The sequence below is a fragment of the Hibiscus syriacus genome, unplaced genomic scaffold, assembly GCF_006381635.1.
Source record: "Hibiscus syriacus cultivar Baekdansim isolate YM2019G1 unplaced genomic scaffold, ASM638163v2 tig00005939_pilon, whole genome shotgun sequence".
Classification (NCBI taxonomy): domain Eukaryota; kingdom Viridiplantae; phylum Streptophyta; class Magnoliopsida; order Malvales; family Malvaceae; genus Hibiscus; species Hibiscus syriacus.
In genome coordinates, this window is record NW_024062073.1 from 608,271 (window position 1) to 621,727 (window position 13,457).

General features: G+C 33.7%; 1 protein-coding gene across 1 annotated transcript; it reads left to right on the forward strand.

Annotated features, from left to right (window-relative positions):
* The first annotated feature begins 4,348 nt into the window (after nucleotides 1-4,348).
* LOC120200305 (amino acid transporter AVT1A-like) lies at nucleotides 4,349-6,309 on the forward strand. The gene is made up of 4 exons (XM_039201182.1): nucleotides 4,349-4,588; nucleotides 5,084-5,306; nucleotides 5,951-6,165; nucleotides 6,292-6,309. The coding sequence occupies exons 1-4, from the start codon at nucleotides 4,349-4,351 to the stop codon at nucleotides 6,307-6,309; spliced, it is 696 nt and encodes a 231-aa protein (XP_039057113.1).
* The last annotated feature ends 7,148 nt before the right edge of the window (nucleotides 6,310-13,457 follow it).

The following is a 13,457-nucleotide window of genomic DNA, read 5'->3' on the forward strand; positions in this document are numbered from 1 at the left end:
CTACTCAATAATCACTTCTTTAACCTCCATATCCTATTCTCCTTAAGAAATTCAAGAATCATACCCAAATTTTAACATGTTACAAATCCAATTCTAACACTTCATACATGTTAATTAGATTGGTGACAAGTCAAATTCACTCTAAAACCTCATTAAAGAACCCTCTTTCAAGATTTCACTTATTCCTCTATTTTCTTTAATTCCCTCTATTCTCTTCATCTTATTGTTTCAAGATAATTTAAGCTCTTCTTATGCTTAATTATCACCTAATAATCAAAACTCGTCCTTAAATTTCAGCTAATAATCAACAACAAGAAATCTTACCTTTGCTTGAGCTCTCACGTGGAGGAGGAAGATGAAGGGAGAAGAGTTTTCCAAATAACTCTCCCCACAAGCTTATCTCTTAATAAAGAGATAAGATAATTATCTTTAGATAACAAAGACCATTTTGCCCTTAATCTCCTTTAATAATTACTAATAACTTTCAGGAAATATCTCCACATAAATCATTCAACTATTCAACTTTTCTACTTTTATCCCCAAATTCTAAAATTTTACAATTTAGTCACTAACCCGATATTGAGGATGTTACAGTTTGCACGTATGGTTGATATATAACTTAAAAATGTGGAGTCCGTGAAAGTGCAATGTGAGGACGATATGTTTGGGTACGAGAGTTTCACGTACATAACTTGGGAAGATTTTGAAGTGGTTTTTACTATGGATGAGATGACTGGTTCTGCGATTACTTGATATGTGATGCAAGTGCTTAATTTTAATTTTATTAAAACACAATATATTTAATCATTTTAGTTTTTGTATGTTAATATATAGGTACTTGTTTGAAGAAATCAAGAATGGGCCGAAAAGAGATCATGGAATTTGCTTTGTGAGCCCGTCTACAATCTCGCCATCAGGACGTAAGGCAAAATTCAAAAATAGCGATGAGGCAAGTCGAAGCGTTACAGATCGATTGTCTCTAAGAAATGACAATGACATCGTCCTAGTTCCATATAATCCCAGGTTTGCTTTTTCATTTTATTTTTCATTTGATTATCAATTTATTTTAGTAACTTAATTTGGTTTTGGTTTTTATAGAAGACATTGGGTGTTGGCGGTGATAGATATGAAAGCAACAAGTTATTATTATCTTGATTCCTTGGGGCCCACCAACGTCCATCAGTAGTTGAAGCAGATTATTGATGCGTAAGTAACATAAATTATCGAAACATTATAGTATATTCTTTGATATATTTCATCAATTTTTATAGGGCAATGATATTGTACACTGCTCAAAGTGGATCTAACAAAAGGGTTAGCCTCAATTGGATCAATGTTTTGGTGAGGACTTCGATCATTCCTTGTTTAAATTGCAGTTTTCATTTTGACTAATCGTTTATTGTAAATTGTTTGTAATGTCCCCGTCAGTCGGGAGGTACCGAGTGTGGATATTATGTTTATAAGTTCATGAAAGAGATAGTCGAGAACGGACTTGAAGTGATGGTCAATAAGAATGTAAGCAAACTTTTTTTATACACATTTGTCATATCATACATACACATTAGTCATACAACTATCATATGGACTTGAAAAAGGATTCTATTCTAAACAAATTAATCAAAGTACTTGTTAGCAAGACTGAAAACTGTGAATTCGTGCTGTGATAATGTATATAATTTATATGGGAAGTTTTACTAATTAAATTTGTAACATTTATTTTTACATATGCTTCAAAGAATGCATATGTAAAATTGGTCATTTTAGTACTCTTTGATAGTTAAATACTTCACTTTAAATAAGTACAAATTATATACTTATTTCATATTTTTTACTTAGGTTGGCGATGGGAAGGAAGAATACACGGATGATGACATTGATGATATTCGTAAAGAATGGGTATCTTATGTGGCAAACTTTATTATGCCGTGATATTTTATATCGACATATGATTACAATATTTTTAATAACTTAATGCTAATACATTGTATGCAAATGGATTGCTTATATATAATATGATATATATATTTAGTATTATGAGACATTAAATGTGATTTAGTTTGATTATTTTTCAATCTACAATATATATATATATATATATATATATATATATATATATATATATATATATATTTTATGACATACAATCACGTCACACGAATGTGTGTCATCTTTTTTAATGACGGTGGCTTCAATGACGCATATTTGTGTGTCATCTACACTCATAGATGATGCGCAATACACGTCATTAAATGAGTTTTTTCTAGTAGTGTATCAAACCCTGTTATATAATATATATATATTCGACAGAATCTAATTTCAGTTAAAATATGTTTACATATTTTAAAAAGATATAATTATCAGATTTTATTAATATATATATATATATATTAATTATTGTAATTATTAAATTCTATTAAAATATATATTTATTTGATAGAACATAATCTAAGTTTAGATAAGCTTTTATATTTAAAAGAAAGATAATTTTTGTAACTATCAAACTTATTTAAAATATAATATTCAGTTCAAATTATATATGATAAAATCTAATTTGAGTTGAATTATATTTTTAAAGGCTATATAAAGACATAAAGTCTGTAAATCAAACTGTCTTGGATGTTAAAATTCTCAAACAATTAGAGAATTAAAATTGTTTATTTTAATTAAGTGAATTGTGTAGAGGTCTTCTTGACTCTATCATTACGGTTTGGAAAAGATATTGTGCGGAGGAAATTAGATTCAGAATATAACTCTACAATTTCGGATCAAGAATTTCCAAACGAAATAAGGTAATATTTCAAAATCTTTTGTTCAATTTATTTTCTAGATTTGTGTCTTTGGAGGAGATTATCGAATTATTTTTTCTCTACGCTTGTTCTGACGATTTTAACAAATTAGGTCAAATGTTATAACAATGTGGAAAACAAACTCTAATCAAATGATGCAGCAATAAGTGCAGAAAAACACAAGCTAAGGAATCCACCTAACATTTAATCCCCACAATAATTATTAGGGTAAACTATGCACTTAGTTCCTAAACTATTAGTTTTGATATATTTTGGTACCTAAATTTTTAATTCTTTTTAAAATCATACCTAACGTATAGTTTTCATTTTATTTTAGTACTAACTGTTAAAAACTTAGCGTTTAGTACTTAAACTATCAATTTTAGTCCGTTTTAGTACTTACACTTTCAATTTTTACAAAACTTAACGTTAAATTTTGAACGGAATACTAAAATCATGTAATCCAAACTCATTTCGTTTCATCACATAAGATAAAATCATCTTAAATTACGTATCAAAAAATAAATACATATACATAGATCATTATTAATCTCCTTATCTATTAATCACATATTCTTTACCTTTGTTAAATATTTATATTCGTAATATATGTTGATCATTACCTCTTTATTGGTTCATATACATACATGATTCAATACAAGCAATGGTAACATGACAACATACTATCATACAAACTCTTTTCATATCTTTTATAAGCCCATGTATATTACTGAGAACTCAAGGTATATGAGTACTATAAGGTTGTGCACACATATGCTGTCACCACAGCTCGTATAAAAATCCACTAAGTGGCATATGAAATTTGTGTCCCGAAGGACCTGTCCATATGTTCTTAAGAACCTTGTAATTTAGTAGCAAAATTGAAATTTTGTTCCTAAGTTGAGTAGTTAAATTGAATTTTTTTAAAATTTAGTAGCAAAATAAGAGTGAGAAGATAGTTGAGGAATGAATGATGTAATTTACCCATAAAAAATGCAACATGAGATACTAAAATGAAACAAAAAGTAAATGTTATATATGATTTTAAAAAAATAAAAGTTTAGGTATTAAAACATAATAGAATTGATAGTTAAGTATTAACACATAATTTATTCAAAAATTAATTGCGATACTGATGTTATATCATCATTGAATTTTATTTAACAAATGTCATGCCAATGTTGTATTAATTTTTTAACGACGGACGATGAAAATAAAACCAAATAACATTATGCATGATTTTGAAATAAAAATGACGAAAACGAAATAAAATTGATAATTAATATATTAGACGTGTAGTTTACCCAAATAATAAAGAGGGTGCAGGATAAACGATACAGCTGGGTGGTTAAATGCTTAGACTGGAAACAAACAAATTCCGCAATCATCTAATGTCTTCTTCGGGATGTTACGAGAAAAGCCTTCTTCCTTATTTGTCTCCCACTGTTCACTTCCTTTTTTAACTAGTTTTACAGCCATTCATTCCCCCCTCAAACTCCGCAACCTTCCTCTCTTGAATCCATCAAAACCCAGTTTTCATTTTTCTTTTTCATCCAGTTATCATGGCCGACGAGGTTAAGGAGAAGCATCATGATGAGGAGTTCCTCCTGGAAAGTGATGATAATGAGGACGACCTCGAAGGGAGCATGGCCGGCGACGGCAGCATCAACTACAATAGCGACGATGATGGCGACGGAGCACGGCGACGTCCTTCTTCCACTTTCACTTCCCAGCAATGGGTTTCAAGTAATGCCCTTTCCATCTCTTGCTCCTGTAGTGTAACACATGATTTTAAGTTAAAGGTGAATTTATAATATTTTAGCAGACTAAAATAAACTATCGATAAAAATGTTACTTAAAATTTACGGAGTCGATCACTTTCACCCGTCTCTTGATCCAATGGTTTATATATGTAAATTTTTTTCTAAATTTTCATTCTCTTCGATATATTAAATTAGATATAGAAATTTTTCTAAATTAATGAATATGCAATCGAATCTCATCATGATGAGATACATCCACCTCTCTCTCTATATATATAAAAGAATAGAGTTTTTGACAAATCTTTCAAAGCAGTGCCTTTGTCCAGGGATTTAAATTGCGTCACGATCGCATTTATTACAATTGCAATAATAGGTTTGATAATAGTAGGTGGTTTGTAATTGTTGCAGATATTGCGATCAAATAATAAGGATTTTTACTGTTGTATAACCGTTATTATTTCGATAGCAGACCGTTATTTAAATCACTTAGCAGTTTTTTTTTTCTTTCTGGGTACTTGTTTGTGTTTGTTACAGAGAAACAATGGATCCTTATACAATCACAGTATCACCAAGCTTTGGAATCATTGGGGGATTCAAAATTTGAGACATTTTAGTTATTCCAGTCAGAAAAGTAATTTGGAGCTGGATGGAGGATTCCCCTCATGCCCGAGAATCGAAAGAGTTATTTGGAGAGCATCTCAAGAGCACAGTGAGGGTGGTCACAGAGGCCATCATTCCCTAAGCAAGTTACTGGAGGGTTTCCCATTTCTTATGGATGCAGCATGACCCAGACCGTATTTAATTGTAAGTCATGTTGTTATCTGACACTTCATATAACTCAATGATTGTGCATGAACCAAGTGATTAAATGGCTAAGGATTGTTGTTATCCCTTGAGGTCCTGGATTCATGCTCCATGTATGTAGAGGTGTATAAGCGTTCAATGTCAAATAATTGAGAATATTTTATTCTTTGAGGTTTCGAATTTGAGAACCATGTATGTAGGGATGTATAAGTGTTCAATGTCAAATGTTTGAGAGTCTTTTATCCCTTGAGGTCTCGGATTTGTGCTCTATGTATGCAAGGGTGTATAAGCGTTCAATGTCAAATGTTTGAGAATCTTTTATCTTTTGAGATCTGGGGGTCGAGTAATATGTTTGCAGCAGTGTATAAGTGTTCAATGTCAAATGGTTAACATTCTTTTATCCCTTGAGGTCCCAAATTTAAACATCATGTATGCAAAGGTGTATAAGCGTTCAATCTTGATTGAGAATTTTTAAACAAATAAGACTAATATATAAAAAAACTATGAGAGTTGTGATTTAAGAAATTGTCAATTATTATCTCGATGTTTCCTATGGTTTCAATTGTTGTTAAATTGATGATTTTTCTTCTTTGATAGCCATAAATGTAATGGTTGGAGTTGGGCTTCTATCCACACCTCATACAATAGCAGAAGCAGGCTGGGCAAGCTTGTTGGTTCTAGTCTTTTTTGCAGTTGTATGCTGTTATACAGCCACACTCATGAAATACTGCTTTGAAAGCAGAGAAGGAATTATATCTTATACTGATATGGGTGAAGCGGCTTTCGGACGATTCGGACGCCTTCTGATATCTGTGAGTTATCCTTACTTGCTTTCAAGTATAATGAATCTTTCGTATTCGATACCGGTACCTACAAGTTTGTATTCTACGACTATGTTTGTTCTCTAACAATATGCATTGTTTGTTGGTCTTTTGCAGATTGTTCTCTACACATAATTATATGCGTCGAAACGATTTTTCCTAAAGGTTGAGATTCTGAAAACCACATTCATTCTTAATTATCTCTTTTTAATTTAAAAAAAATGCGATTTAAAAAACCTCTCGTTTAGAAAAATTTTAGATTTCCTTTACGATCGAAAAATACGGTTCGAAGAGTCGCCACCAATCTTTGATTAAGGTGTGATTGAGCACCCAAAAATACTTTGTCATTTTAAATAAAAAATAATTTTAATTAAAACAACAAATTGAGGTCCGCGTTACCAAAAAATGAGTTCGGGAGTCGGTTACGTGTGGGGAAGGATTAACACCCCCACAACGCCCTAAATCGGTACCTAGTCCATTAATTAACGTCTTTGCAATGAACTTTATAAATTCGAACTTAATTTAGCTTTTGATCCCATAAAACAACAAATATGACTTTTACAATATTCAAAAGCACCAAAATAAATTAAATCAAAATTACCAAGTCGTTTAAGAAAGATAAAGAATGTTCGATTATTTACAAATATCGAGATCAGATCTTAAAAGCTATAATAATCTTTTCTCGATAAATTTAAATAAACGAACATTTCCTTTTCTTTCGTTCCCAAATTTTAGGTGACGAATCAATTTTTTAGGTTTCACTTTCGGGATACACTTTTAATTTAAAATCATCAAAACGGCCCTCTAATCAGTTAAGACAAGCCACTCAGGACAATTTTAAATTAAAAGTATATTACCCTTAGTCCGATTATGTATTTATAAGTCGAGTTATGCACATGAGGTTACCATGCGAATTGTGCAAAAAAAATGTCATGCCAAAATTAATTAAACAAAATTAAAAATATCATACAACGTGACATACAAAAAATTATATATGTATATTTTAATGAAAAAATCATAAATTATGCACGTGAGGATATCATACATATTATGCAAGGGTATTCAAACAAGATATAATCAGACTAAAAAAAATGTTAAAACGTACGAAGGAAAATTATTACCATGTAAAACAAATAAAACCCATAGAAAAATAAAACAAATATGCTTAGCAAGAACGTTACTACCTTACATATGTGTTATGATATATAATACATGTGTGACTCGTATCCACCAAACAACAAATATATATATATACACTTATACACATATTATCATGGAGAACCGACATATGGCATAATAAAGACTCATAAGATATACATATATTAAGCACACATGGCTTTAAACAAATGAACAAAGGGTTAAACTCCCGTAAACAGTCCTCCAATCACATATAAAAAATGTAATACAAATAAATACATAAATGTACATGAAATAAAGAAAACAACATGATGGCCAAAATGAAAGGATAGGCAAAGTCAGAATTAAAAGCTCAACTTAGTCAAAGATCATATCATGAAGCGTAAATATTGATATTTTAGGTACTAGCAGCGAAATAAGCCCATAAATACACATGGGGCTAAATTTAAAATTTTGAAAATAGCATCTCGAGTGTACAAACAATGGAAAACTCAAAATGACTACACTTAGGGACGAAAACAGAAGGCTAAAAAATAAAGAGGTAAATATAAAATTCAGAAAATATGGAAAGGGCCTAAAACTGGGTTTTATCCTAAAGCTTAGTGAATTACAAGGAAAAGGTAAATAAGACATCAAGCCCTTAGCAGACAATTAACCCAGAACATGCCATATATAACTCACTTTAAAGATTTTTATAACCTATTTTCACTTGGCAGCCGACTAAGACTCAAAACAAATGAAAAAGAAAGAAAGAAAGAGCTCTCTAATGCTCTGGGATTTCACGACAATGGAACCTTAATGGCGATGAGGAGTCAACTAAACTCTACCAGATTTCTCATAACTCAGGTAATTCAACCCCAAAACCCTTTCTTCTTTACTCATATTTCACCCCTAAACACACACAAAGACACTGGAAATCATAAATTGAAATAAAAAATACCTTAATAAATTTGTACTGCTTTCGAAGAAAATGGCCGTTACACCGCTTAATCTTTTTAATATGGAATTGTTGTTTACACTGCTTGAAACCTTGTTGACCTCGGTTTTTAATTTGCTGCTGCTTCGTAAGTTTTCAAATAAAGAATGCTCATTTCTATTTCATTTTTTTCGTTTCGAATAGCACTGCTTTTACATGCATACACAAGGCATCTTTTCTTGCTTGGTATTTCGTTGTTTTAGGAATGGGGAAGAACCCCTTACAATTTGCTTTTGTCCAATACGAAGAAAAAAAAAATCATCAGAGACCCCTTCTGTGTGTGATCTCCTCTAAAAAACAAAAAAAAACCCCTTTTTCAGTCAGTTTTTTTTAAATATGTTCCTCATGGAACCCCATTTTTAGGTAACTTCTGATAACTTATTAACCCCCCATAACTGTTCTTGTTTTCCAGGGAGTATTCACGTGGGTTGGAGGCTTCTTGATCATTGGGCTTGAATTGGGCCTCAAAGTTCCTCTCTCGGTCTACAATTGCTTCGGGTCTGCTCCGAATTAGCCCCGGACAAAAACGAGCATCTACAGCGGCCCCTCTTTGCTCATTATCGTGTAACGAGAATAGAGCAAAGATCAAAAGATGATCGAACTTGTCCGGTTCTAAGAACTTCAAAAGATTAAAGCACTCCATTGTTACTTTGGGATAAATGAAACTTGAAAAATCTTCAAATGATAAGTCTGCTCCCTATTCCTTCAGGGAGTATAAGACTCGAACAATCTTTAATAAACGTGTCTGCTCCCTATTTCTTTAGAGAGTATAAGACTCAAACAATCTTTAACAATCGTGTCTGCTCCCTATTCCTTCAGAGAGTATAAGACTTGAACATATTCTCTTACAGGTTCACTCCCTCTTTCTTTAGGGAGTATGGAACTCGAACATCTTCTTCTTACGGGTTCGCTCCCTCTTTCTCTAGGGAGTATGGAACTCGAACATCTTCTTCTTATGGGTTCGCTCCCTCTTTCTCTAGGGAGTATGGAACTCGAACATCTTCTTCTTACGGGTTCGCTCCCTCTTTCTCTAGGGAGTATGGAACTCGAACATCTTCTTCTTACGGGTTCGCTCATTCTTTCTCTAGGGAGTATGGAACTCGAACATCTTCTTCTGCTTTACTACTTTCTAGTGAAGACTTCTAGATGATTTGCTTCACTACTCTCTCGTGAAGACTTAAGTTTGATTTGCTTCGAAGGTCGAACCTGAAAATCAAACATTATCAATCATTAATGTGTGCTTGAAAATTTGAAAATCATTATACTCAAAAATTTAGAATTTAAGAGAATCTTTTTGAATTCATTTCTCTTGTGAGAGCTTGTCTCGCCGCAACTAAATGTGAGAGTCTTCCTTGACTTGACTGTCATTTGAACCTCTCCCTTCCTGGGACATTGAATCGGTTAATAACTCCTCGCGCGCGTTCTCTTACATCTGATAGTCTGATGGTTTGCTCCAACACTCTTCCGAGAAGGCTTAAAAAGGATATGCTTCACTACTCTTTGGTGAAGGCTTAAGATGGTTTGCTTCACTACTCTTTGGTGAAGGCTCAAAATGGATTTGCTTCACTACTCTTTGGTGAAGACTTGGCTTTGCCCCAATATTCTGTGTACAAGTCACTTTAATCGAGTGATTCCTCTCTTTATACACGAACATCTCTGTTTTTCTTCTATATCTGATGGTTATCACTTTAGAGTAATGCTTCTTCTGTGGATTAGACCTCTCAATTCTTCAGGGAATGCCTCTCTAAACGCGATTCCTTGCGTTCGAGGTTTGAAATCTTCCTTTCGACTTGTTGGCCTTTTGACATCCTGCATCTTCTCTTTTCACTGGAAGATCTGTCAAAACCATGTATTTATGCATGAAACACGAACACGAATGCAATTAAATGTATTAGTGTAATGCATTTTCTTTTATGCGAATGATGTTCTCATGAATGCATAAATGTCGATTACATCTTCATTTGACTTCAAAGTGGTGAACTTAGTCTTCTTATACTTGATCATTCCTTTCCAGGGTCTGCTTTATATACCCGTGTAGCAACTCATAGTTTCCAACTTGTATCTTTGACGAGCCCTCTGATCTTCTTCTATCTCCTTGCCGTCTTTGTTATCTATCTTTATTTCGGAGAAAGTGTTTTCTCTCTCAACTTCTTGCTATGGTCAGAAGCATGATTGTGTTGCCCCGTTTTTGGAGACTGTACATGACTGTGCCAAACTCCACAAAGATCAATGGGATAGTAGCATCTATTCTGCTTTAACTCATATCACAGGAGGATTTGTCCCAATTTTTCATGTCATTTCTCATTTTAACCTTGGAGTTGCGTATGACAACCTTCATCTCGGATAATGGAAACAAAACATGATCGCAACATTGATTCAGCATCATATTTACTGGTTCGTAAATCATTTGTCAACACATTCATCTTTTCTTATGGCTTCTGCCCATATCTTTTAACCAGAGAAGCTCTTTACATAACATCCAGAGTTTTTGTATGGGATTACAAGAATACCAAAACTCAATGAAGATTAAAGTGGGATGTTTCGGCTCGCCAATATTGATGCATGTGACATCACCAGAATAATGCAACTGATGATGGAAAAAATGATCATATATGGTAAACTCCATTGTCACTGTTTCACCATTTTCATTCTTCATACATTTTTATCCCCTTGGAACCATTTTGCAATTCAATGATCGTTCCACAAGTCTTCATTGGCTTCCAAAGATGCCCCACAATAATACCTCTAGCTGGAACAAGTCTTCACTAATGCCACAACATTATCTTATTCAGGTACAAGCCTTCAAAATGCCCCAACACCTCAAATTATAAGGCTCATTTTCAATGCCTTCTTGGTCTGAATCTTATCATCTCAACATGATGTGGGTTCAGTCGTTCCCCGACATTATCTCATACTGGTACGGGCCTTCAAAATGCCCCATCACCTCAATTTTTAAGGCTCATTCTTCATGACTCCTTGGTCCAAATCTTGTCATCTCAACATAATGTGGGTTTAGTCATGCCCCAATGTGGGTATTCATGGTTCCTTTCATACCAAAATCTCTTGACTTTGAATGCTCAAATTATCATGCCGCTACACAACAGTGTTGTCGAATAGCTTGAGGGTTTTTCTTCACGCTGTCATTGACACTTAAGAAATGATCAACCCTTCTAACGCAATGTCTTGCTTTTTGTTATGAGCTGGGATATGCGTGCCCATCTCTTCAAATAAAGTGATCATCTTATTATTGTCTGGTCACACTCTTGCATTTTTACTATGCACTGAGATATACGCCCCTTTCCCATATGGTGATCATTTGCTTGACTGGTTACTGACAACGTCACAAAGGAGTGTTACAAGCTCCATTCCTCAGTCCTTCTGATCTCTCGGACTATTTGTTTTCAACACTGTGGAATGCTTCATGTTCTGGCATCGCTTATTCTTTCTTCGATGGAGGCAAAAAGAGCCTCGTTAGCCTCAAGGCCCTTTCACATTTGAGACTATCCTGTTTGAAAATATTTTTCCCCTTTCTCTTATTTTAGGGATCAAAGAATGAAATAATTTTGTAAAACATTGCCCCTTAATTTAGGCTCACAATTGAATCGAATCATAAACAAGAGTTCACGGAATATCAAAAGAATCAATATCTCTTTAATATTTTCAGGGTTATAGCTCTTTGACAAGTGTCAAAATTGAGGGGTTGGCTTCCTATTTTCTAAGATTTCAACCACCGAAATATCATTTCCTTCTCGGTCATCGTGACTATTGCAACATGCCCTACTTTCTTGGCTTGGTATTTTAATCGGATGCGGACAAAATGACGTAACTAGCATAATCCATTACTAGACTTTCTAGAACACTTCCATTTCAGTTCTCTGAAATCTTCCATTTGTTCAAGCCTCGTAGACTCCTCTAACCAAGGCAGTGCATAAATATCGATCTAAAAATGAAATTTCTGAGTGTACGTGTGAAATTGACTATAACAGGTGTTCCTTATCTCCCTTAGTCCATTTTTGCCGCAACTCCTTATTTATAAAATTGATTTAATTTGTCATTGTCTGGCAATCTGAAATTAGCTTTATTGTAATTTGCCTTTATCGGGCTAGCTGAAGGATTCATCTCATCACAAGGTCTTTGACTTGACAATCACAGTGGAGCATACACCGAATTGCCAAGTATCCAATCAAGGTCATGGTTTGAATATAATCTATTCATAAAGCCAGGGCTTTCAAGTTTCCTCTATAACCAATTGCTTTAGCGGAATAGCTCAGCTTTATTGTATATATATAATCATTTTTATCAGGCTAGATGAATTCTATCCATAAAGCCAGGGCTTTTAACCAATTTCTCTAGAGGGACAGCTCAAGCTTTATTGTATACATATAATATTATAATCTAAGTATACGGATCCAATTTCTTAAGCTTGTCAAGAAGAACCTGTCATAGTCTAGGTGTTGTTGAAAGTCAGAAAATCTCATCGTTAGAGTTTAATTTCTAAGCAACTGACCTAAACTAGATTTATCTACTCGACTATTCCATCCGTAAAGATCATAATCATCATTGAACGTCATCAACAAAAGTGTAATCTAGTCGGTTTTGTAACATCATACACAAGAGATGCCCCATGTTGTCCGCTTCTGTACATACCTGAATACCAAGCCTCTTGTTCAATCTCTTATGAAAGGAGAAGGCTATATCGGTCCCTGTAAGAAAAGGGTATGGTGTTCGAGTGCATCTTCTGGGTTAAGGTCAAGGTCCTTGTTTTATCAGGTTTCAACCTTGTCATTTTGTCAAATATTTATAACTCTAATCATTAAAGAGCTTTTAATTCAGTTGATATTCAAAGAATTTCAAGTCGTAAATTCGATTCAATGCTCACCATCCATAAAGTAGCATGAATTCAATTAAAATATCCTTACAAATAGAAAGATAAGAAAGTAAAAAAAAACATGTTCAAACAAGATGCCACAAATGGAAAATGCGATTGTGGTGGAGCACAACCTTCACTTGTTCAACCAAAAGGCCCGACTTTCCCTAGAATGGCGGGTGCCCCGTTGGATTAGGGTTTTTACCCTCACTTACTCCCCATTTCTCGATCATTTCTCTTGTCAGGACTCCCTTGTCAACGAGCCTTTCTATCTCTTCCATCAATGGTGTGTACTTGTCAGTG

Bases quoted from the DNA above. Each gene is read 5' to 3' on its own strand.
- LOC120200305 (XM_039201182.1), top strand. From the start codon at position 4,349: ATGGCCGACGAGGTTAAGGAGAAGCATCATGATGAGGAGTTCCTCCTG. The intron at 4,589-5,083 runs GTGAATTTATAA...TGTTTGTTACAG, and splicing joins CACATGATTTTAAGTTAAAG to AGAAACAATGGATCCTTATA. The intron at 5,307-5,950 runs GTTTCCCATTTC...CTTCTTTGATAG, and splicing joins CCTAAGCAAGTTACTGGAGG to CCATAAATGTAATGGTTGGA.